A 25,219-nucleotide genomic window follows, 5' to 3' on the forward strand; every position below is an offset into this window, starting at 1 on the left:
AAACTCTGTAGAAGGAGATATCCCTTGAGGACTTGCGATTCCTTTCTCCTACCTTACTTTTCGACTTTTGCGGGAAAAAAGAAGTAACGAACACATAGATGGACGAATAGATAGAAGAACGAATAAGCAGATAAAAAAAATTGTTCCCTCTACATTGTTGATATATAACGTTGTAGAAGAATCAAAAGAAAATATAAAACTACTCAGGCGCGCGCGTGCAATCATTAATAAAACGGCAAGATATAATAATTATGTATCATTTCTTTGACGAAACAATTACTGTTAATTAATTCACTTTATATTTCACACAAAGTATCATCTTTTAATTAATTTTTTTATAATTTTTTTATATAAAAAAAGTTTATTAGTTATTGAATATCTGAAACGCTCATATAATAACGAAATAAGTATCAATGCAAGTCACAATTTAAAATGAGATCGTCTTTTTAAAATTTATTTATCGAATCTCTAACATTAAAGTGCTGTTCTTCACTTATCCGCGTGATATGTTTGTCATTCTTACTTTAATAAAATATCGTCTAGAGATATTCTCTTTCGCTAAAAAGTTTACACTTCATAAATTATTTTTATATATAATTCAACTTAGAAATCTCTGCTTTTTTCTTCTCTCTCTTCCGATTCGCGGAGTCGATGACGTGGCTATTCGAGAGCGCGTCGGCCCTTTAAATCAAAAGTTCTTCATCGACATTCCGATCGAGTGGACACGAAAGCGCGGAGAAAGAGCTGCTCGATTATTCTCATTTCGTTCTGCCGCCATCACTAATGGCGTTGTTTCGTATCGGACGTAGGCCTTTGTATGGAATATCGAATAGCGACGCTTTGAGTCGTTTCGGGCTAAAAAGTTTCTTATCGACATAACGCTCCGAAATATCGACGGTAATTTTTTTTTTTTTTTTTTTTTTGGTATCATCATCGATAGGATATATCCTTGCAACAGCATATTATAAACGTTTTCTCTCTTCTAAAAGAGATTATGATTTCTTTCACAGTATTATGTGAATTTAACACTCTATTTTCAGGATTTCGATATAATTCATAGAGTTTTGGCTCTTCTATATCGTATTGAAACGAGTTTTAGAATTCCTAGTATGTTTTAAAAAGATAATAACTACATGTAAAAAAAATAAAAGCTTGAAGATATATGTTAAAAATGTAATATAAAATATGATAAAAATGGAATTCACATTTTTCCGTTATATGAAAATTGGCATTTTTTAATTTCAATTAGGATCGATATGAACTATAATACTTTTCCATAAAATATTTGAGATATTATTCTGAATATCTTAAATAATACTAGATTTCTTAGACAAATTTTCACCTGAAAACTGAAATAACGCTAAAATTATTTATTATTTTTATTTTTATCAAGTATAGTTATCAAAATTCTTTTCAAATCGTATCGAGAATTTTAAAACTTTTTATAAAAAAGCCAAACTTCTATGAATTATATAAAAACTTGAAAACGAGATATTAATTTCACGGAAGTCAATGTTATAATGCTATGCCAATATATTTTCGATATAATAACTAATTTTCTCTTTTATCAAATTTACAAATATTATCTTCTCTTATCAACATTTTATTTTTCCCTAATTGTAATAAAAAAAGCACACGAAAAAATACAAAAATACATGAATATTTTTCTACTTATTATATTTCGTTAAGTTTTATTGTGTTTCGATAATATTAAGAAGAGAACAATTATATTTATTGAATATATACTATACACGCGCGTGGCGTTGGCAATGTAATGCGACTTCCGTTGAAACTGCTACTCCTGTATCGGGCACGTTGTGAAAATTGCTCAAAAACCTGTATTTTGCGGTTTGAAAAGTTATCCATCACCACGCACACTAAAAACTATAAATTCCGTTTCGATGGGCGGCCATTGAAACTGTAGCGCATTCAAGCGATGTCGCCCGTAGCGTCATGTTTGCATGCGCAACATCGCTTCTAACAGGCCAAAAAACACATTGCCTCTGTCTATTTGAAATATTTTAATCGGACGGTGGCGAAGACAAAAGGCCTACGCGTCAAAAAATCATTTTTCAATTCGCTCATCTCAAAGCGAATGTCCAATCGCCGCTGCGAGAAATACAGACCATCGTTTTTTTTTCGCGGTATCATATCAGCTTTTGTGAACTACCAGGAACAAACCGTTGATTCGTGAACAAATTCCAAAAAGCTATCGAATCCTCGTAACAACATTTTTCAATAATCAAAAAATATTAATATCTACGATTAAAGACTTGCTATACATTTTGCAGGATGTGAAATAAAAATTCTTACAGAATGGCTAAATATTAATGTAGCATTATAAAGTATTAGATATTAGATGACCAAAAGCCAGTATTTTCGAATATATGAACAATGAATAAATACATTTCTGGACTCTACGCGATTCTTAATTTCTTTGTCAATATATATTTTTTTATCGGTCACGCAAATTTTTATCGTTTATTCGATAAAAATGCATAGCAAATGCATTAGCAAAAAAATTCGTAATTCCAAGATTTTTTAGAATTATTGATTATTAATATGGTGAAATATGTGAGGAGAATGGTATCGGTAGAAGGAATCTGGCAAAATTCTTGAGCTCGTAATAAACTCTTATAGTTTCCATGTAAAGCTAATGAATATTCTCCGTCGAGGGATCAAAGGCGCCGCTGCCCATAAACCATCCTCGAAAGTTATCAACGTTGTTTTCAACAAGAATGCACCAAGAATAATAAAGTACCTAATATAAATTATCTCGCGAAAGTGAGAGCACACGTAATAATAGTAATTTGTCGACATCAGTGATACGACCGTACGATTTCGTCAGACACATTTTTTTGCGTGACTAACAACGTAACGTCGTTACGAATATTAATTATAAATACAAACAAAAATACAAAAATATCAAGAAAGTCTTTAAAATATATTATGCGCATTTAATCCAACGCAAAAAATGCAATAGCGATATCTGCGTACTGGTCGATAATACCGAAGTCTGACTTTTGCTTCCTCCAACCACGATCTGACACGTATGACCCCGCAGCGAGTCCACTTTGCAATTAACGAACTTATAATTAGCGCACGACGCTGACAACTTTCCTCAGTTCGGATTACGGTCCTTTCTGTCAGCGACAAACGCGTGTTAGCGTGTTACTTTGTTGGCAGTGTCAGATAATAATTGTGCCCTCGCGTGCACGCTTATATAATATGTACTTGGTCAAGCTTCCAGTTCCCATCGCATTAACGGAAGATGAACGGATCGATACGCGTATTTTCGTTTATCAAGCGTGTCATGTTCTTTTATTAAAATATAATAAACGCTGTAATCGGAAAGCAATGCGAGATTCATATTTATCGAATGACCAATATTTTGTGGCGACTGGCGTCATTTAGTAAAATAAAATATCAATGTAAGAATTACGAGCTATTCGGAATATCAAACGCAATAAAGCAATTATTCGTTTAAAATAAAACATGAATGGAGAGAGAAAATTGAAATTGAGTTTTAGCTTATTTCATTTCGTTTCATATTCGTTTTATATATGTCGAGAATACATGTGTCATTTAAAGCTTCAAATAAAAACTTTTGCGACTGAAGATTTTTCAATAATAGAAAAATAATAGATGAGAAACAGACACACATATATGCTTATAATACTCATAGTGAATTATTTAATGGAATATATATAAAAAAATTAGCACTCCCTTAGAAATGTACTTTGAACAAAATTCATCAAATTATAATGCGACGTTATTTCAAGGGCGTTATTAAGCCTTAACGACTTTCTTTTCATTTTCAAAAAACCGATAAATAGTGACATAAATGCAGATTGCGGTAAATTAATGAGAGAGACTTTCAATAAAATGTCAAGCTCGAATTTGCTCGAAAAAATTTTCGAGAAATTCATTTGCGAATTTCTTTTACAAGTATTTTCTAGTGCATAAGATGATAATCCCGATAAAAAACGTTTATTTCCCATAAAAATATCGCATGCGATTCGACGAGGAAGTTTGAGGATTATACAAGATATATAATATCAATAGTAATATAAAAAGCAATTTCTTTAGAATAAAAAATTAAAAGTAATAATTGATATTTTCGAGCTAATAAATTTTAGCATTTAAAGAGAAAATGAATTTCCAATTAAATATCGGTTAAGAAAATATCATGCTACACAAGAAAAATATCAAAAGTTTGTACGAGCTATAAAATTCTACTACAAGTATACGTTTTTGTGGGATATCCGATATTTTGTTACACAGTTACAACTATAATATTTTGTAACTGTTATCGTAACGCTGCACGCTGAAAATAATCTTTTTTTTTCACTTTGAATTGTACTCGCAATCGCACATCGATTAGAAATATTGAAACAGTCGGTTGTACACACATATTCCATATGTATTTATATGTGAAATAAACTTTAACAACGTTTTTATCGCACTCGCGCTATTTCTTACACATGACCGTTTATTTGTTTCTCAAATTGAATATCAAATGTATAGATACATGAAAATATCATAAATACCTGAAATTCAATAATGTCAAAGATTCCAGAAAAATCATAAAAAATCTATAAAAATATAAACTGAAAAAAAATATATATAAATAAAATTAGATATTTTTTAATTCAACGGAGCCTGATATCATGTTTTAATTGATATCGTAGTTAACGAATCTGCAATTTTAGAATATCCTCGAATTTTTCGATTATTTAAGAATCTAAATATCCACAAACTTCCTTGGCGAGTTCCTAGAAACACCCGCCGTCGAAACAAATTACGAAATAATTTCGCTGCCGAAGTTCAGCTAGCGGATAGGTCCATTTGCTGCAGCGGTGCTGCGCGTTTCGATCTCGAACGATGGCGCAGCTTGGCCATTCTTTCTCGTTTCGTCGGCGACGGCGGAGTCAGCGCGTTCGTTAAGACGCCCGGCAGGAATCGCGTCCCTGATTGCGAAGTCTAATTATAATTTCCGGAGGTCTCGGGCAATTAGCATCCAGCAGCTGCAACGGGCAACGTTGCACGGCTGCGCATCTTATTATATCGTCTTTTGTCCTGCGAGCGAGCGATTCGAACGTGAAAAACGTCCGCGTCGAGGATACCCGGGCTTTCCTACCTTTCTAGACCTTCTCATTCGTGATAACTCATGACCGATAATTTATTAACGAAGTTGCTGCATCGAACAAAAATACGCGGGAGAGCAAACAAATGGAGAAAAATATGGCTCCCCATTAGGTGTGTAATTATTCCGATGAAAATTGTATAGTTACCGCGTTTGTCACTTACGTGAAAAAAAAAAAAACACTGCGGACGTTCCGCAGATAATGCGTTTATTACTGTTTTATTCACGTTACATATGACTTACTTACGCAATTTACATTGACATAATTGATTGTCTATTTTAATTTAAGAGTTCATGAAAATACAGAATTAAAAAAATTTAATGTATTTAGACAATTTTCAAGTTTCGTGATAATAAACAATTATACAATATTTTCAAAGCTTCGTGTGCTTCAAATTATTTTAATAATTTTTGACAAATAACGTTACTTACTTTTTTTCATGGTTAAATATTTCGGATTTTTGTATCTTTGAATCCTATATATAAATCTCATCTCTAATTCTAATCTTTTATAATCAATAAATCTGTATATAACAAAAGTTTTTATTCTTATTGTTAAATCTATACTCAGATATCTTATTTTTTCTTTTCGTAAATTTTCGAAATCTGGGATTTTTCAATTTCTATTCAATCCATTTTAAAAATTAGATTCTAACTTGAAATTTAGAATATAATCTTTTTAGATTTTTGAAGTTTTACTTATATCAGCAAATTTATAATCTCGCGAAAATCCTGAAAATTTATATTTTCATGTCCTAAAATCTAATTATATATGCAAATCGAATAAATTTTTAGCATTTTAAAGTTAAATAATAGAATGCTGTTTAAAATTGATATCAAGTTTTCTCATGAACATTTATATGCACATTTGACTATATTCCGAGGAAGCATTGATCTCGCAAAGGGTTCCATTAGCAGACCATTAAGCTCCCGTCGTATGTTGTACGATCGCTGCCTGCTCTCGCGGAAATTACGTCATGGGTACACAAACGCGACGCACCTATGGATCCTACAATGTTCGATGCCTCTAATCGAGCGTCGAAATCGTACGTGAAAACCGGCAAAACTGTAACCAACGTGCGGAAGGTGTTCCATGAAACATTCATAACTTCCGACGCAGGTTGTGGTCGCCATCCTGTGACAAGACGCGCGCATGTATGCGTGATATGTTTGATTGTGTCGGTGAACATTGTACGAGAGAGACTGTCACCGGTTCCGGACTAACATCAATTTCAATCTAGAGTCGCTTCACTCGCCTCCCTCACAATGATATCGAATGTACCGGTTTTACGAGATCATTCGGATACGTCGAGGTCGTAAGGAAAGTTGTTCTCAAACGTCGATGTAATATATCCATATATATCCCACGTGCGTACATATTTTATTACATAGATGATATATCCGAGTATATAATCGTAAACTATTAATACGAAACTCGAAGACGTGATATAAAAATAATGATGTCTGAGATATCGAGATTTAAAACTCTGAAAACTCCAATTATAAAATATAAAATTATAAAAAATTAAATAATTTAAACGGAATATGAAGGGATTAAAATAACTTGCAATTCGGATATTGGTAGATATTATGTGCGAATATGCAAGATATTATGTGCGAATATGCAAGAATTTGATGAAATCGGCTAATGAGATATCCAAGTATTCTAATATCATAGCTCTAATATAAAGATTTTGTTGGGGAGAATCAAATAATTTATTCTGAAATTAAATAATTCAATTTAAATAATTAATTTTGCGAAATTATCGCTTTCAAGCGATATATAAAATCAAGCAATATAAAATATTGCTTTCAGACCATATCGACAATTTATTTCTGCTACAACCGGTATATCTCACTTAAAACCCCCTGTCGTAGCGAAGCTCCCTTTTGCCTTCTTGGTAACTTAATGAAGGGTCGATTATTTCCAAACGATTCGCTGCCCTAACACGCGTACTTCTGACAGATGGTATAGTGATAAAATTACATTTCGCCTTCTTGGAAATCTGATGAGGGAGTGATCACTTTTAAACTGACCTTAAACCCGAATATATCTTTCCCTTCATATGCGTCTCGCGATAATAAAATTACATCTCGTTTTCTCGCAATAACGGGGAAACTCAACGAAGGTGTGATTATTTCCAAACGATCCGTCAGCGGTTGCGAATATCGACGGTATTTCGCAAACCGGTGAGATACCGGCGAGTCCGAGAAACTCGATAATCAATTTGCATTCAATAATCCACGATCGCGCATTAAGACGGATGTATTCGGCAGAGCCGGCATCTCGGGGACTCAGAACTACCGGCCCGGAAATCGGCATGCGGATTAGACGCTTTGTCGTCGCTACGGCGGTGGTCTCGATCTGTGCCGGTCTAGGATTCCCGGTTTGCTTATGAATGGTTCATGCCGAGTTAACGTGCACCCACGTACATACGTATCTATACTCTCCGCGCATTCAACCGCGCATGAATGTTTTATCCGACTGCGGAAATTACGGGGAACGCCCTATACGAACGATCGAGTACGAGAGCGAAGCTTTGGAGACCTAAGGATCTTAGTATTTAAAGACCCAATGAAAGAGATAAATACGAGGATGAAATATTTAATATTTAGTCTTAAATATTTACAAGTTTTAAATTTTAGTCGAAAGCTTTAAACATTCAATTAATTTACGGATCTTGAGTGACTCGAGAATACGAAAGTATGCCGAAATATACATATATTATACATATATACGTATATATATATATGTGCTTCATATATATGAAGCGTTACAAGCAGTTTTCCTGAAAATTATTAAAAATGAAAATCTATTGTTTTGAGATTTTTTAAATCTTAAAATAATTAATTATTAGTAATATCAGATTTAACTATTATGACAATGTAACTTGGTTATATGAAAATATTCCACAATTTAAAGAGAGAGAATTTAGGTGGCTAGCATACAAGGATCCGGTAATGAATCCAATAATATATGTGCAACAATATATATAAATGTTGATGATAGTATTTTTAGTTATTTATTTGTATTTTATACTCAAATTTTATTATGTTTATTTAACTTTTTGCACGTATACGAGAAATAATTTTAATTGTATAATGCTGCTATATCAAAAATAGCTTGTTTTATGTAGAGAATATGTATTAAAATTTTGTAATTAGTTGCAATATTTACAGAGAAATATTTCAACGCATAAGATATTTATATATATTTAGAAATGTATTAAATTGTAATTAGTTGCAATATCTACAGAGAAATATTTCAACGCATAAGATATTTATATATATTTAGAAAAAATCAATAATAATAAAATATATATTCTAAAAAGCATAATATATAATTATCTTATTGTTAGTTTAACATTTCAGATGTTTTCTTTTACAACTTCTCTTTTCGCGCAACTCATAAGGATATCTTATGTAACATAAGAAAATGCTTTAAGAAAGTAGCTAGGTTTTACATGAAGTATTTGTGCAAACTGTTTTTTTTTTTTAATATAAGAGTAAAATTAATTCTTTTATAATAGTTAAAACAAAATTTTTTATGTAAATATATGATAGAGAAAAGAGAGAAAGTTATCAATTCAAATATATCATTTAAATAAATTATTTGTCATAATAATAAGAGTAAATCATCGTATTAATGTTGCCATATAATTGGCATTTTAGTGCAAAAAGTTAAATTATTCACATCGATTAGTTGAAATCTCTCTCCGAGATTATTCATTGAAGTAGAATTGAGCTGGAAAAATAACCGCCTGAGGGAAAAAAACAAGAGAGAGAAAAAGATATATATATAAATTTCCAATATTCATATTTTCTATATATATGTTTTATACAATTATTTAATAATTCGTACATCTTCATGAAAAATACATGATATTACGAATATACAATATGCTCGATTAAATTCATAATATAAAAGGCTGTATCTCTCTCTCTCTTTTTTATTTGCAACATTACACATATGCAAACACCTGATGATTAATGGATATAATAATAAATACAATAATAAAAATTATTCATGTCGCTTCTCGTTTTTTTGTCATATAAATAGACATATTTTTCGTACGTAGATATTTTTATATTCTTCCAGCCCAATTCAATTTTGCATTATACACACATAAATATACAAAAGCCATGCATGCTCAGTTACCTGGGAAATGTAAGTCGTTGTAGCTCGACGCAAATGGGTATCCCAAGACCATGTCTCCATTCGGGCCGTCCTCAGTTACGGGAAATAAGACATTCGATTGTCGCCAACACGTTCTTCCACACAATTCTCATCGAAAAACTTTACACTCGTTCCACCTTTCGTAATCGAAATGGCGCCTTGGCAGCTTTCGGCGATCTTCGGTTTCTCCCGAGATACACAATTGCCTGTTAAAAATTAAAGGCGACAATTAATATATTTTGCAATAATATACTTTTATTTATCGCTCTTAAAATAGTATAAAGGGGATGTAGGGATATTTCCATCTCGAATTCTCTTCATCGAATATAAATCGAAACTATGCACTTGAACGTATGCACGTAGGAAAAGATATGATATATACCTGCCTGTTTAACCGAGGAAATCTCGCGCTACTTGAGGTAAATCGATATTCGCGAGCCAAATCGCGATCTCTCAGAGACTCGTTTACCCGTTAATCTTTAATTTAACGACGAATAAAACGCGTAATAGGAAGTATACCTACACTTTTGCGCGATTTTAAGCGCGATACATTACGCGTGTGTCCCTCTCCTCGCGAACGTTGAAACTCGAGTGGCGGCGTTTCGATGCCGAAATTCAGATCAGTGGTCAACTTCAATCTGCATCGCTGTTCGCGATGTATCGATAACTGTTATGATGAAAAAAAATGCTCTTTTATTATATTGATGAGCCTACATATATTTAGAATAAGAAATCTATATTTAAATTAAACTAATAATTGACATAGAATTATTTACACGCATATGAAATTTTCTATCCAATATATCGAATCGACTATGCAATTGAATGTATCTGTGTGTGTGTAGGAAAAGATACGTACCCGTGTATTTAGGCGAGGAATGCAATTTCTCGCTACGTGACGTGAATCGACATCCGCAAGTCAAATCGCGATCCTGTTCGTCTTTAATTTAACGGCGAATAAAACGGGAAGGTGCGTTTGCGCTTTCACTTTAACACGATTTTAATCGCGATACCTTCCGCGCGTCCTTCCTTCGCGACCGTTGAGACTTTAATGGTGGTACTTCAGTGCCGTTTGACTATCCTCAACTAACTTCCGGATTGAAATTCGAATTTGAATGTCAGCTAATATCTGTCCGTATCATATCGTTGCTCGATGTTTACGATAATAAAAATGCTTTTTATTATGCTCATGTAAACTCAGATATATTGATAATGAGAAATATATTTAATACACATACATATAAAGAGATTGCGAAATATTTTTTACTACTCACTCTTTCGAATAAATATTAGTATTTTAATTCGGGATATTTAGTCGTATGCAAATACATTTCGAGCAAAATGTGATCTTTATTGCTCTCAAGTAATGAATACGCTACTTTTAATGTAGATTTCAATTGAATATATATGCGATGCACCTCGGTGAAAAAAATACTAACCTGCTCACTTGCTCTTGCGGATTGTATATATTAGCATGCTCAAGCCAAACCGCAATCACCTGTAAACAAGTTATTTCTTCTGTTATTTTTAGCTTAGTTAGTAAAAAACACGACAATTGATCGCCTGCTTTCTCGTTTAATCTTACCTCGCCGAAAAGTTTAGCGCCTTGCATTGTTCGCGATCGAATTTGAATGGCGCTTTCACGACGTTCGGTTACCTTCGCCACCCTTCGGCTAACGAGAGGAATACCTTGCCCGCGCGATTTAAAAGCGTCATATTGACCGTTATTGTAATTTGACAGCTACCCTATTGAATATTTATGAAAGAGAGGAATCTACAATTATTGTTTAGACATGTAATTATATACTACACTACTATCAAGTTATTTTGAAAATTTGTCTAAATTTTTATATTTCTTTATTTCATATATATTTTATAGAAAAAATACTGGAAAATAAACCAATGTTTCTGTCATTTAATACGAAGTACATGCAATTCCTAATGAATTAACTGATGAATTCACAAAATTATTTTTGCAAGAAATAAAAACTACAAAATCAATTATAAATTTGTAGTAAAAATAACAATCTTTGATGGTTTATAAATCTAAGATAAAATCTAAATTCAGATTCTTGCGTCGAAGAACGCGTGAAAACGATCTGTATTTCAATGATTAATAAAATGTTATTTTATGAAATTTACATATATATACAGGGTGCGGCATTTATAGTGACGCGGGCATATTTTTCGGAAACGAAGTGAGATATCAAAAAATGTTTCAGACCCTGTATATGTATCCGCGGGACGAACATTATTAATATTAACTTTTTTACTTCTGGTTTAGCAGATTAGAACTTGAACTTCCCGCGAAAGGACCTCGTAAATACATCATGGTACATCAGCGCCGCATCGTAGATGTACGGACGCCGTGAGACAGGACAACACAGACGGTAAAATAATTCGTTTCTTCGTCAAAACCATTCGATACCCTTGCGAATTTTTATCTGCTTGACGCAGTAAAGTCCTGGGGACAACGATCGGGACACGTTTGGGTGTAATTTTCGTCTCTAGAAAAGCCGATGAGACCTATTTTTCGTCCCATTTCGTGAATAGGATTCGCGGCGGCGAAGAATGTCGCAGGAAGACGACGTCGGATTTTTGTACAAAACAATGAGTAAGTTTTGACATAATCTATAAACGATTCAGTCTATCAATTGCGTGATAAGATAAGAGGAATTCGCATCATCGATTCGTTTATAAAGGACTTGAAACTACACAGTTTTGCAAATGCAAAAGACGTTTGTCGATTGTAGGTAGCAAGTAACTATGAGAGATAAAAGATCAGTAATTTATTTTTCCCACTTTGTAGTGACATTTAAATATCGAAAGTGCTGATCGCAAATTGTTTTAATTTGTCAAGTAACAAGTGGTATAATTTAATAATAGACAAATCATTTTACATACAAAATTTGGGCATTTACATTAAATATTGAATATTTAAAAATACACAATATTTGTATAATTTTCTCTATATAAATCTCCTCTATAATAAGAACAGTAATTCAGGAATATAACAGATATTAATATAATTATAGGATACATAATTCACACACAATGCATTAATTAAATAATAATTAATACTGTGTATATTTTATTCACAACTTGCAGTAATTTCATGATAGTATAATAGTAATGATAATAATATTGAATAAATAAAAAATATGTATGTATAATACATTAGATAAATGATTATATTACATTTAATACAAAAATTTCATATATAATTTTATTAAAAAATTATATTTACAAATGTGAGATATATTTATTTGTAAAAAAATTATATAAACATTTTATATTTAATGTAATATAATTATTTTTTTAGGATAATATTTGTATCATATGATATATATATATATATATATATATTTATTTTTATTTTTTTACTTTTTTTATATCATTATTGTACTGTCATTTACTGCTATTGTTATAACTATCATACTATCATGAAATTATGAAAGTTTATGCATCAGATATGAACAATATTAGTTATTATTTTATTAATGCATATATTATTGTATTATGAATTACTTATTCTATAATATCAATATGTATTGTATTTCTCTGTACTACATTGTGTTTATTGTGCCTGTAATTTTAATATCTATCATTATCATTATTCTAACAATCATAATTAATTCTATATCAGCAAATGCATATGATAACAATAACCTAGTTTGTTCCTTTTGTGAATACATGATAATAACTACAACCAACTACTTTATTATTATTGTAGCTTCGTTTACTGACATATAAAATTAACCTAACATATTACCGGTAACGTAACCACCAGCGTACATACATACGTATGTGTGTACAAGTGACGTGCTTGATGTGTACAATATATGGGAGGCTTTTAAAATTGTTATAATGTTCCAGTATGTTAGGGATTTTGTACAAGAATAGTAATTGATAATTCGCGCTACAGACAAATATTAAGATTGTAATCAAAGTGATAAAAGATATTGAAAACATTATGACTAGCACATGTATGTTCAGAATTAAGTACAAACATAACCTATCATTCCTTGTACATTTTTTTCCATAGAAATTTTAATCTAATACTTTGTCAGCAATAAATACTGTTGCTTTCATAAACATTGTTATTTTCACATCAATATGTAGCAATGACAAACATAAGTTTCTCTATACCAAAAATATATATTTGGATAAAAGAAAAATCAAATTATTCTTTACAGTTGAGAGAGATCCCAAAAAGAGAAGAGTAAAACCAGTGGAATCAGCGCAGCAGTCTTTGCTCGACTTTGATCTGGGTGAGAGCTCAGATGATAGTGATTTTAGAATTGAGGATCATTGCGAAGAGTCAGATGATGATTCGGTAGATTCTAATGATGTTGGTAAAGGTAAGTTATTGTTTATGGTGCAGTGCTATGAAATTATCTTATATACTAATGGCAAGAGAAGAATAGAATTAAAATGCACATATTGTAAGAATAAGTGTTTTATGAAGATAAGGAGATTAAGGAAATTGACTTGCATATTATAAGTCTTACACATACAATCTTTTATAAGTAATAATTTTAACAAAACATGTTTTTTTATAGAAGAAGAGGAAGACGCATCTGAGGAATCCGATGATTCATTAGATGATCCATTATTGAGACGTAAAGACAATGCTGGCTTAACTGTAGGAGATGTTATCGAACAAGCTCACCAGCAAGCTTTAAAGGGGGCTCCTCTCGATGAGAAACTAAATAAAATGCTAATTTGTTGTGGTTGCTTAGGAGACAGAAGTGATGACATAAACGAGATCGTTGAATGTGATGGTTGTGGAGTTAGTGTTCACGAAGGTCTCCTTAAAATCTAATTTAAAATATGTTTAAAATCATTTCTACACTATATAGAAGATGTTGAATATAAACAAACATTAAATTTTAGGTTGCTATGGTGTATCCGATGTAGAAAGTTTCTCGAGTACTGATTCCCTATGTCAATCAGCACCATGGTTCTGCGAAGCCTGTAGTGCAGGAATCGAAGATCCGTCATGCGAGCTCTGTCCTAACAGAGGCGGAATTTTTAAAGAGACAGATGTCGGGAAATGGGTTCATTTAGTATGCGCCCTTTATGTACCTGGTGTTGCTTTCGGCGAAGTAAGTTAATCTCATATCGTGTAACGCGTGTCTCATATAATTTCATGAATTATGTATTTTAGGTTGATCGTTTGTCGAGCGTAACACTATTCGAGATGGCATACAGCAAATGGGGTGCAAAAACATGCTCTTTGTGTGAAGATTCACGTTATGCACGCACAGGCGTATGCATCGAATGTGACGCTGGAATGTGTCATACGTATTTTCATGTGACATGGTAATACTTTCAGAGAGCGCGCATCTCAATTTACATTTTCAAAGTTTGTGCTATAAATTTATAATGCAAAATATTATTTTTATTTTATTTAGCGCGCAGAGAGAAGGCTTATTATCCGAGGCACACAGTGAAGAAGTCGATCAAGCTGATCCATTCTATGCGCATTGCAAATTGCATTCTGATAAATCTCTCGTTCGTAGACGTAGACGTAATTGGTTAGCTTTGCAATTGCGTGCGCAATATCGACAACAGGTGTTGAAGCAGCCCAATCATTTAGATACAGACGAACAATGTAGAATTCAAAGAAAATTGGCAAAACACAGACATAAATATTTAGCTCACAAAGCGTCGCGTCCATCTCCATGGGGTAGGTTAATTTTTTTTTGTCATACAAACATACTAAATATATTTCTAATAACATTAATTACAGTACCGACACAAAAGATGCCACGCTTATTAACTACATCTGCTTCTGCTTGCCGCCAATTGGCAAAGAAAGCCGAACTGATGGGCGTAGATACGGCCGCATTAGAAGCACAAGAATCTCAGCTGGTGGCGTTAGTGGACGTTAGAAAGAAGTGGCATATCGCTCCCGCCTTTAGCGTAGAATTTATCGGCTATTATTTGGATCGCAACTTACGCGTAACGTCTATGAAGAGACGGTTACAGGAACTTCTCGACATTAATTCGCAATTATTGAACGAACAACAAAGATTGGACAGAAAATACGACGAAGTAATGAAGGATAATGAAGAACAGATCAAAGTAAACTTGACATTGAAAGGAAAGATCGAGCTGTATCATCAAGTACTTAAGAACGCCGGTTACGCGAAGCCCCTACCGTCGATCGCCGATTTAGCGAAGCCAAGGATAGCACCTACGCTTGGTAAGTTGCATTGTTTGAATTTTTAAACATAATGAATACATGATATATATTTTCTGTTCTACAGGTACAGGATTAGGGGTACCTACAGCAGCCGCTTTAAAAATGGGCGTTGGATTTCCGCTACCCATGGGTAAAGGTGCCGAAGGTATACGTGAGGGTAGAGTGTTGAGCAGTCAGGCAGCACAAGAACAAAATCACAAAAGCGAGCTTACGACTTTACGGCATCAATGCGGTATCTGTAGACGATCGACCAATCAGCACCTTCTCGCAAAGTGCGACACGTGTCACTTGCATTATCATTTATCCTGTTTGAGTCCACCTCTAGCACGAATGCCTAAGAAAACAAGACAGATGGGTTGGTGCGTACGAAAATATAAAAAAATATAATGTCTCAATTATATTAAAATTTGTCATTATTGCAATTTGCAGGCAATGCTCAGAATGCGATAAAGAGTCATCGGGATCGGAAGTGGAACGCGTAGACACGTCAGCGCCACGCAAATTAAGGCACTGTAAGGATGATGCCAATTCGACACCTACACCACCGCAGGAAGTACAGGCAATCACGACTCCAAGCACACCTATTACGCTTAAGAATTCCACTAGCAATATAACAAATATTATTGCTCCTGAGACACATGCCACACCAAAAGTATTTATTTTAGAAATAGAAAGATTTAGAACTTAGCCGCGTTAATATTTAATACACAAACAAATGTATCTTCACAGCTAACAATTAAACCAATGGGGCCGCAACCATCAACTATAGAACTTGCACAGACAACTGAATCAATATACAATCAACAATCCATTAATAATATCACTATAAGAGAAGGTTCACCAGAATATATGGTAGCTTCAGCAGATGGGACAGGATCTGTCTCTCAAAGAAGTGGAAAGAAGAGAAGAAGGTATGCATAAAATAGTATAATAAATAATTTACTACTTATATTTCAAAATATATCTAATTTATATAAATATTTTATTAGGGAAAAACATAAGAGATATTCTCCAGATCCAATAACTGGAGTCAAACAGAGAAAAAGAAAACATAAACGGAAAAGTTTAGATATAGAAAATCCAGAAATTCAAAGTCAACCAGAATTTCACAGAAGGATTACAATAAAAGTATTTATTTGTTTTTTTGTTTAATTATATTAGCTTTATCGATTCAAACGTTGAACAATAAATTAAATTGCACGCAGATAAAATCAATTCCACGACCGGAAGGAGATGCAGCTTCAGAATCGAGTCCACAAATGTTCGTAGCCACTTCTACGAGTACCGAAATCACATTGCCACCACCATCACCTGTGCCACCACCAGCTGTAAATGTCCCTCCCGTAAATGTGTCTGTGAATAGCAGTGGTCGGCTATCGACGGGAACTAAGAGAGGGAAAGATACGGACCTTATGACGCAATGTAATGTCTGTGATACTCCTGGCACCAACCAAAATCTCGTTATGTAAGTTTTGAAATTAACAACTCTCTATGATAGTTTAAATCTTAAAATGCTTAGAATTGCAATATGTTATTGTATGACACTTTTTACTATGTATTTAACCTTTTTCGTTTTAGGTGTGATGAATGTAAGAAGTGCTATCACTTTACATGCTTAGATCCTCCTGTAAAAAAGTCTCCAAAGAGAAGAGGCTATTCTTGGCACTGTGCCGACTGCGACCCTAGTGTAAGTTCATAAATTTTTACTGTTCGTAAACAATATTTTTAAAATATTAGAGATTGATGTACTTTTCATTTTGTTATACATATACATATATTACATGCATCATATAATACATATAGAAACCTATAATAAATAGTTGTACAAAATATTTTTTAGATAATTTTTCTCTTTGTCTTTTTAATCGGCCTACAATATATTCTTTTTTCTTATACATATAGTTTATAGAGACAATAAATATTAGATATGTGACAAAATATAAAGTACTTTAATCTGAAATGTATACGAATAATTAATTGATTTGGCTTCGTGAAGTGTGAATCAAACAGAAATTATAGGCATCGTCTCGTGACAATGCATAAATTAATATTACAGGGAAATGGGAACAGAAAATTTTTTGTCTGATGCAAACTAAATTATATTTATCTTTATTTTTGATGTTACTTTGCAGCAGACTAAAGAATAATATATTGAAGTATTCTGAACTATTTCGTGTCTTCCGCTTAAAATATTGTCAATGGGGATATATATATCACTCTGCATATTAAATGTAATAAAAGAAAAAGATTTTTGTAGTAAACATATTTCTTTTATTTCAGGCCTCTGAAACTGAGACTTAATATCAACAATTTTCTATCTGCAACTACAATTCTACGTTCAAATAAATAAGGCATTCAATGTCGTTACTGGTTTTTTTTTCCTTTTTTTTTTTTTTTTAAAATATTAAAAAAAAAAAAAGAGCGTTACTGGTTTTTTTTTTCCTTTTTTTTTTTTTTTTAAGATATGAAAACAAAGAAGAGAGAAATTTTGCTATAATTTAAAGAAAACCTAGTTTTACGAAAAGATCATTATTATAAATTATCATTTGAAAATGATTTATTTGAGTCTTAGTTTAGTTCGCGCTACTTATTTCCTATTACTTCTTTATCGATTTTTTCGTAACGCTTTGTAGTTTTATATTGTAGTCGTTCTACGAAAAGAGATATTAAATAAATTTGTAGTAAAACATAAAAGGAATATACAAAAGAATATTTTCGCATGAGATAGGAAAGCATGATATTGTTTTAATGCAAAAATATAAAATCTAAAATGAACAAGAGCAGCAATTTATAAATATTCCATGTTTAGGAAAACATTGATATATAAACAAACAACTTTTTATTCTCATGATAAAATCAGTGCGTCAATATTACATTTTGTACATTCTAAGTTATATAAATCTTGCTATTGTAGTAAATAAAATTTTAATATTATCTGTTTCTCAATGAAATTATCATAGAGTTACAAAAGAATCTTACAGTGTCTGAGACAAAAAAGTGGCGCTGTAAATTATATTACATTACTCTGAAAAAATATCTTTTCTTTCATTTTGCCCTGCATAAATCCATTTCTAAAGTCCATCGCACTCATAGGTGAATGACCTGCCATTATTACTCTTTTTATTGAGATCCAACTCGGTCCTTTACACGCCACAATTAATGCACTGCTTTTCCGATCAAATCTCACCAAACCTGGAAAGTTGTTCATATCAATCATATACCTTTTATTCAAAAATAGTATGCAACACCGTGTGTGTATGTGTGTATGTATATATATGTATATAATTATATTTTCAGATAAATAATTTTTTTTTCCTAGGAATAAACTGAAGGTTTAACGTTTCACAATTCTTGGAATTGATTTAGTGCTGTACTGAATCATACAGGAATGACGATTGATCGATTACCTGGTACATCATTCTCCGCATTTGTTCCGCTAATCGGTTTCGACGTCTGCTGAACATCGAATAATTTTATTGTCTTATCACCAAACTTTGTGGTTAATGGGTACAGTCCTAGGAGACCGCGATGCAGATCATATACATTTTTCGCAGTCATCTCATCCCACTTCACCAAAGAAATCTTTGATGTAATTTTAGGTGCTACAATATGTAATCATTGAAAAATACTAATAGCAACAAATTTAATTAGTTGAAACATTGATTGTATTTTATTACTTAGCACGGCAGTAAAAGGACAAGTAAAAGACAGTAAAGTTACCATACGTTATGCCTATTTTTTCCTGAGGTCTCGAAAATGATAATATTTGTGGCAATTTTCTTATTACATCAACTAAAATATTTGCACCCATTTTTGCTAACTTGACATATAATTCTGGTAGGATTTCATCTGGATGAATATCTAATTTTTCTTGTGCTACTATTTCCCCAATATCAAATCTGCAATAACAAGAAAATAATAAGGAAATATATTTGCAATCAAAATGGCATAGAGTCAGTTTCAAGTATGTAGTATTCATTCTTTTATCAATGAATTTTGAGTGTAGATTGCTTTCTACATTTTTTATCGATTAAAGAACTGAAAAAAAAAATATAAAATAAAATATTTATTACATTTTTATATTATGAAAAAGACCAAACTTATATATAAATTTATCTCGTATATCACATAATTTTTGGCATTCTTTATTCTTCTTTATTCCCTAAGTTAAAGAACACATTTTTAAGAAAACTAAGAGAAAAAGCTTACTTTTCTGGCATTATTTTCATGATTGTAATTCCTGTCTGTGTGTCTCCATTAATTAGGGAATAAATTATTGGAGCTGCTCCTCTCCAGCGTGGTAATAGACTAGCATGAACATTTAACATACCACTGTGGTAAAAAAATAGATATATTAATGCATATATTACAATACAGTCTGTCTATGTATGTATATGTGTGTGTGTGTGTGTGTGTGTTAAGATGGATAAAACAACTTACAGTGGAAAAGAATTTATAATATTTAATGGTATCAAATGGCCAAAGGAGACAACTATCCCAATATGAAAATCTTGTAGATCGTTTTCAAGAGGCCATCGCTTAACATTGATTCCTCTTTCTTCTGCATATTGTATTACAACATTCTTTTTCCCTTTATAAGCCGATACGACTTCTAATCGGCTTAGTTTTTTGGTTCTGCTACATAAAATTTTTTATAAATGTTTTGCATTTTTTTTTTTTTTTTTGACAATCAAAATATAAAATCAAGGAATAATTATCGATAAAGTACTAACTATTCGTTATACAAACTTTGTAAGCTTTCGAGAGCAAAGTTATCAGTTCCAAAAAATAATACATTCCATGGACCACTTGTTCGAATTGAATGCAATTTTCTCTTTCGAATATGATACATACGATTCCAAGAGGTTAGCTCACGCGTTTTTCCATTACTTCTGAATATTGTGAGAAAGTACGAATATTTCATTATTATACGTGATGAAAAATTGATATTCAACATATCGTATTTTTTTTTTACATAGAAAATTCGTGATTATTAACATTCATACTATCGAAATGTGACATTTGCACGCACATTGATTTCGCTTTCGCTAGAGATTTTACTTTTCTTTATACTAGAGTACGAGAGGATGTTTGAAAAATGAAGAGATTTAAGATTGTTTTCATATTTGTGTAATAATAATGTAGCATTATTTTATTGGAGATTATAAGGTATATATAAAAAATCTTTTAGAAACTTTTAATATATAACTTATACGAATTCACGCTCTTCAAACATAAATAGAGAACACATGGACGTCCATGTCCATGAGGGAATAAAAATTATGTCATATTGTGGACCCATAGACATATAAAATACATAGATGAAACACCACTCATCTATTTTATAATTACAAATATATAGCCGAACGCCGAACCGAATCTACCCGAAAGAAATCGAACAAGATCGTATTTCGATGCTTGCGTTTATCTCAAAACTCCTTTTCTCTCTTGTCAATATCGGCATGCCCCGTCTATGTATTTTATATATCTATGCCATCAACTATGGCTGGCTGATTCGCTGATTAGATTTATTTTGCTCTTCACATTTTTACAGACACATCTCTTTTGTCTAAAACGACAATCTTTAGAATAATATTATATATATAGAATATAAAGTTCTAAAATCTCATGATAGAAATTCCAGAAAATTCTTTATCCGATATAATCAATCTCTGCGTTCAAATCGTACCATAATCAAATATAAAGACTTGCAATAATAGTTTTAAATGACCAAGATTTATTTCTTATTCGTAATAATTATTATGCGAGATGTTTATAAAATGCTTAACGACATGATACAGAAAAACAAGTTTTATTCGAAAAACTTTATATATGTAGAACACATGTACAGATGTCCCCATGATGTAAACAATGTATATGTAATATATATATATGTGTGTGTGTTTACATAATATGTTTCTCCTTAATTTTTTTCCATTATACTCACAGTAATAGCACGAAAATATTAACTTGACTACGAACAGTGCTTTTGTGAACACAATCAATAATCAGTTTGTTGCTTCAAAATTAAAGATTTTGTCTATTTTGCAAGAGTAAAAGACATTTTTATTTATTTTTAGTGTATTTATTACTGTACAAGAATCAGCGAGAGTATTAATCAATTGCAGATACATATATATCTTTAATTTTTTTATAAACGTTGCGAAAAATTTGGTAAAATCCGGTAAAGTCATGGATGGACGAGTAAGAGTTATAAGCAAATATTATGCTGATTTCGAATATAAGTTTGCTACTAGAGTAGTGAGTATATAATACATATAAAAATGTATTCTTAAAGTAAAATATAAAAAATTTAATATCAGGATTGAAAATAAAAATCCTTAATCTATACTTTTAGTAAATATGTATTTTTAGCAAGTACTAACAACACTAATTAATTTATCCAATGGAATAAAAAATAAGGGTATTAAAAATTTGTCAGAAAGGTAAATAAAGATTTAATATTAAGATGCAGAGAGAGATGTGTGATATGATAAAAATGTAAAAGATTCTACTATTTTTATCATTATTTTTAATAGCTTCTCTTTTTGTATTTATACAGATTCTTTGAAACAGCAACTATAATAGAAGCAAACTTATTTTATTTTGTATCTATTTGTAAACATGTAGATGTAGTCACTGCTATCGTCGAATATTTAAATTATTATGGTGCCCAATTTATGTTTAAGGAAGACTATGGTAATATTATCTTTGCAATTATAAAATATTGATTACATTGACATTGTTTTAATGACATTGTTTTATGTTTTATTTTATATTCTTTTAAGTATATTTACTTTTTTAATTTGTTTTGTAGAAAAGGCAGAGTATGCACATAAGGAACATTATATACCTATGTCATTAATGCTTACAGTTTTCAGTATGTTTATTTTTGGAACGTGCTATCATGTAACTATTTATTAAAAGTTTAACTATATATTATATGTTATATTTATTATATGTGATATTTAATTAATGTTTTACTTCTAATATTAAAATATTTTGAATTATACACACGCATACACACACAAAATATATATTATGTTTATATTCTAGAGACGATTCAGCATTGATCATGAGTGAAATTTTTTTTTATTATATTAAGATTATGATAAATGACTCATCAAGTAAGGAAAATATGTTACTAATGTAATGTAAAAATGTGTTCTTTTTTTTTAAATCTTATATATTATAATTAGAATATCTCTTAAATTTACACAGATCAGAGCAATGAAATGATACTTCTAGAAGATTCAGACTTATATGCGGTTATTAACTGTTTAATGATAATAGATAACTTTAATTTAAGTAAAATTTGGATTCAAGAATCTATAAGACAAAAATTCTTAATGTTTTCACAAAAATATCTTAATTGTTTAAAGTGTTCCATTTATACATTTCGATCACAGAAAGAATTACTTATTCTTACAAGTACACCACCTCATGAGAGCATAATGAGCACCATATCTATATGGTCAGAGGATATTATAACTGCAAAGAACTTAGCCTCATACTTAAATGTACATCATTTAAATTATGTAATATATAGCATTGCCAAGAATTTATCTTGAATATTATTAAAATGATATCTTTTTTTCGCTATTCAGAGAGATATCCTATTCATAAATACACATATGGAATTTAATGGTGGCGTTCTGTTTGTTCCTTTTGCAAAAATAATTGACAACTTGATGGATCATGTAATTATGAATAGTATCGACAAAACAAATTCACATATACTCGATATAACTCCATGTTATAAGGCTATAAAACTAGGTTTGGAACATTACCAACAACGTCCGGAAATTTATAATCTGTTTTATGATGGCATGTGGCAAAAACCTATGGAAGGCATGTATTGGGAACATAACGACAAAATATTTGCACATGCAACAAAGTATGAATACGCTCATTCTTTTATCTTTTTTTTTAACTACACAATATAATTTTGTGACCTAAAAAATTTAATAAAACTCACACATTAAATTTGTAATTAATTTATTGTTATTGTAGCGACGATATTAGGAGATGTGTTAAATCAGCAAAGAAAGGATTCGAAGTTTGGCATGCTAATCCCATTGCTTCTAGACTAGAAGTATTATCTACACTTGTAAAAACATTAGAATACAAGCGGTATGTTAAGTTAATAAAAATACATAATATATATATTTTATTTATACATATTTCTATTTAATATGTATCTCTTATTTTATATAATACATATAAATGTATATATAATATATATAGATGTATATATATGTATACTTGCGTTAGTTCAGCTTGATAATCTTTTATTATATTTTTTTTTAGTCATTTTCTATTATCAACCTTAGTATCAAGATGTATAGAATTCGCAGGTCTTTATGAAAATTCAAACGGATATTGCACTCGAGATGAAACATTAGAATTAATAATAACTCGTAAACCAAAAGGCATTATTATTCTTAGAGAGGAAAATGAAAATACCTTGTTTTTTCGATTGACGCAAAGTTTACTTGCTGGAAATTCTGTTATTGTGATATTTAATGAAAATTTCTGTAACATAACACCATATTTTAATATGTTTTCAATATCTAATATACCTCCTGGTGTTATTAATATGCTATCAAGTAAAAACGTAACGGATTTAGAATCAAGATTATGCGGAACACAGTATTCAGCTTATGTAAAACGATTTTTCTCAGAAGGAAATTTAATCGAAAAATATACGAAGTCATATACACAACTTAGCTTACCCAAGCAAATTGTACATCCTCTTAAATGATTTTATATAATAATATAATCCATAAATAATTTTTTATTAAAGCATAGACGCGTAAAGCATATACATATATAATCTAACTGCGTAAAGAATAATGTTATTTTATTTACATATTAAAATTTTAGAGAAACAATATTTATATTATTTATTATTCAATTCTTTGACATATATAAAGCTGACAATTAGATAATTGTATATATATATTACGGTGTATTCTATAAATTAATATTATTAAAATATGTTATAACTTAATAATAATTAATATTCTATAAATCAAAAAACTGTAAAAGAATTAGTTGTATATTTATAGAAATGTTTTATATTTTTACTCTCATATATATATATATTAGATAGAAGTAATATTTAATTGCAATGTTATTATTAAATTCATTAAAATATCTGACATATTGACATGCAAAAATCATTTCTGTTTTACAATAATATGCAATATTTTTTTGTACACATTGTATATCTCAGCATAAATTTAAAAAAAGTGGAAATTTATTAAATATATGTTTCTTTCAATTTATTAAATATATATCTTTTTTCATGATTTGCATTTCGCTATTATGGATCATGAGATCCAAGCATAAAAATAAAACACAACTTATTGAGATTGAATACTGAAATAACAGAGTGAATCTCTATCAATATCAAATATCGATATGTTAAAATTTGAATATTTTATCTTTTTTCAAAACAATTTTTTAATATATTTATTTTATTTTTATATTATATTATTATTTATATTATAGTATTTTTTAAATATTTCTTTTTTATATTTATATATTTTTTAAAACACAGTATCTACATGATAAAAAAGAAAAAGAAAGAATTTATCTCGTTTTCAATCTATTTGTAAATATGTAGATGTATAAATTAAAATGTAAAAGGAAAGTAATATAGTTATTTATGTTTTTTATA

The 25,219-nt window shown here is 30.7% G+C and overlaps 4 protein-coding genes across 13 annotated transcripts; 3 read left to right on the plus strand and 1 right to left on the minus strand.

The window, feature by feature from the left end:
• The first annotated feature begins 11,679 nt into the window (after positions 1-11,679).
• Positions 11,680-18,961, plus strand: LOC115235362 (PHD finger protein 14). 4 transcript variants are annotated; one of them, XM_029807085.1, is made up of 14 exons: positions 11,680-11,937; positions 13,520-13,684; positions 13,886-14,131; positions 14,220-14,431; positions 14,494-14,648; positions 14,741-15,015; positions 15,079-15,534; positions 15,599-15,893; positions 15,964-16,186; positions 16,264-16,445; positions 16,524-16,662; positions 16,740-16,999; positions 17,113-17,221; positions 18,854-18,961. In XM_029807085.1, the coding sequence occupies exons 1-14, from the start codon at positions 11,895-11,897 to the stop codon at positions 18,857-18,859; spliced, it is 2,766 nt and encodes a 921-aa protein (XP_029662945.1). In that variant the 5' UTR covers positions 11,680-11,894; the 3' UTR covers positions 18,860-18,961. The 4 variants fall into 4 exon arrangements, with proteins under 4 accessions (XP_029662945.1, XP_029662943.1, XP_029662944.1 ...); XM_029807083.1 differs by lacking the exon at positions 18,854-18,961 and adding an exon at positions 17,815-17,877; XM_029807084.1 differs by lacking the exon at positions 18,854-18,961 and adding an exon at positions 17,815-17,877 and having other exon boundaries at positions 13,889-14,131.
• LOC115235368 (methionyl-tRNA formyltransferase, mitochondrial) lies at positions 17,993-21,006 on the minus strand. Of its 7 annotated transcripts, none has more exons than XM_029807108.1 (7): positions 20,887-21,006; positions 20,268-20,426; positions 19,975-20,172; positions 19,744-19,866; positions 19,255-19,433; positions 18,942-19,136; positions 17,993-18,726 (listed from the first exon to the last, which is right to left on the minus strand). In XM_029807108.1, exons 2-7 carry the CDS (start codon positions 20,384-20,386, stop codon positions 18,545-18,547), a joined length of 996 nt encoding a protein of 331 aa, XP_029662968.1. In that variant the 5' UTR covers positions 20,387-20,426; positions 20,887-21,006; the 3' UTR covers positions 17,993-18,544. The 7 variants fall into 7 exon arrangements, with proteins under 7 accessions (XP_029662968.1, XP_029662965.1, XP_029662967.1 ...); XM_029807105.1 differs by lacking the exon at positions 20,887-21,006 and having other exon boundaries at positions 17,993-18,185; positions 18,514-18,726; positions 20,268-20,849; XM_029807107.1 differs by lacking the exon at positions 20,887-21,006 and adding an exon at positions 20,567-20,847.
• A 435-nt stretch (positions 21,007-21,441) lies between these two features.
• LOC115235290 lies at positions 21,442-22,458 on the plus strand. The gene is made up of 4 exons (XM_029806960.1): positions 21,442-21,795; positions 21,910-21,980; positions 22,097-22,233; positions 22,352-22,458. Exons 1-4 carry the CDS (start codon positions 21,727-21,729, stop codon positions 22,456-22,458), a joined length of 384 nt encoding a protein of 127 aa, XP_029662820.1. The 5' UTR covers positions 21,442-21,726.
• Positions 22,419-24,431, plus strand: LOC115235340. The gene is made up of 6 exons (XM_029807045.1): positions 22,419-22,443; positions 22,591-22,661; positions 22,756-23,054; positions 23,142-23,431; positions 23,548-23,667; positions 23,845-24,431. The coding sequence occupies exons 2-6, from the start codon at positions 22,610-22,612 to the stop codon at positions 24,296-24,298; spliced, it is 1,215 nt and encodes a 404-aa protein (XP_029662905.1). The 5' UTR covers positions 22,419-22,443; positions 22,591-22,609; the 3' UTR covers positions 24,299-24,431.
• Positions 24,432-25,219: the final 788 nt, after the last annotated feature.

The sequence above is a fragment of the Formica exsecta genome, unplaced genomic scaffold (genome assembly GCF_003651465.1).
Source record: "Formica exsecta isolate Colony F162 unplaced genomic scaffold, ASM365146v1 scaffold218, whole genome shotgun sequence".
NCBI classification, from domain to species: Eukaryota; Metazoa; Arthropoda; class Insecta; order Hymenoptera; family Formicidae; genus Formica; species Formica exsecta.

Bases quoted from the DNA above. Each gene is read 5' to 3' on its own strand.
- LOC115235362 (XM_029807083.1), top strand. From the start codon at position 11,895: ATGTCGCAGGAAGACGACGTCGGATTTTTGTACAAAACAATGA. The intron at 14,432-14,493 runs GTAAGTTAATCT...TATGTATTTTAG, and splicing joins CTGGTGTTGCTTTCGGCGAA to GTTGATCGTTTGTCGAGCGT. The intron at 17,000-17,112 runs GTAAGTTTTGAA...TTTTCGTTTTAG, and splicing joins ACCAACCAAAATCTCGTTAT to GTGTGATGAATGTAAGAAGT.
- LOC115235368 (XM_029807105.1), bottom strand. From the start codon at position 20,491: ATGTTGAATATCAATTTTTCATCACGTATAATAATGAAATATTCGTAC. The intron at 19,434-19,743 runs GTAAGCTTTTTC...TTGTTATTGCAG, and splicing joins ATGAAAATAATGCCAGAAAA to ATTTGATATTGGGGAAATAG. The intron at 18,727-18,941 runs GTAATCGATCAA...ACAACTTTCCAG, and splicing joins TGCGGAGAATGATGTACCAG to GTTTGGTGAGATTTGATCGG.
- LOC115235290 (XM_029806960.1), top strand. From the start codon at position 21,727: ATGGATGGACGAGTAAGAGTTATAAGCAAATATTATGCTGATTTCGAA. The intron at 21,796-21,909 runs GTGAGTATATAA...ATGTATTTTTAG, and splicing joins ATAAGTTTGCTACTAGAGTA to CAAGTACTAACAACACTAAT. The intron at 21,981-22,096 runs GTAAATAAAGAT...GTATTTATACAG, and splicing joins ATTAAAAATTTGTCAGAAAG to ATTCTTTGAAACAGCAACTA.
- LOC115235340 (XM_029807045.1), top strand. From the start codon at position 22,610: ATGAGTGAAATTTTTTTTTATTATATTAAGATTATGATAAATGACTCA. The intron at 22,662-22,755 runs GTAAGGAAAATA...AAATTTACACAG, and splicing joins TATGATAAATGACTCATCAA to ATCAGAGCAATGAAATGATA. The intron at 23,668-23,844 runs GTATGTTAAGTT...ATTTTTTTTTAG, and splicing joins AAAACATTAGAATACAAGCG to TCATTTTCTATTATCAACCT.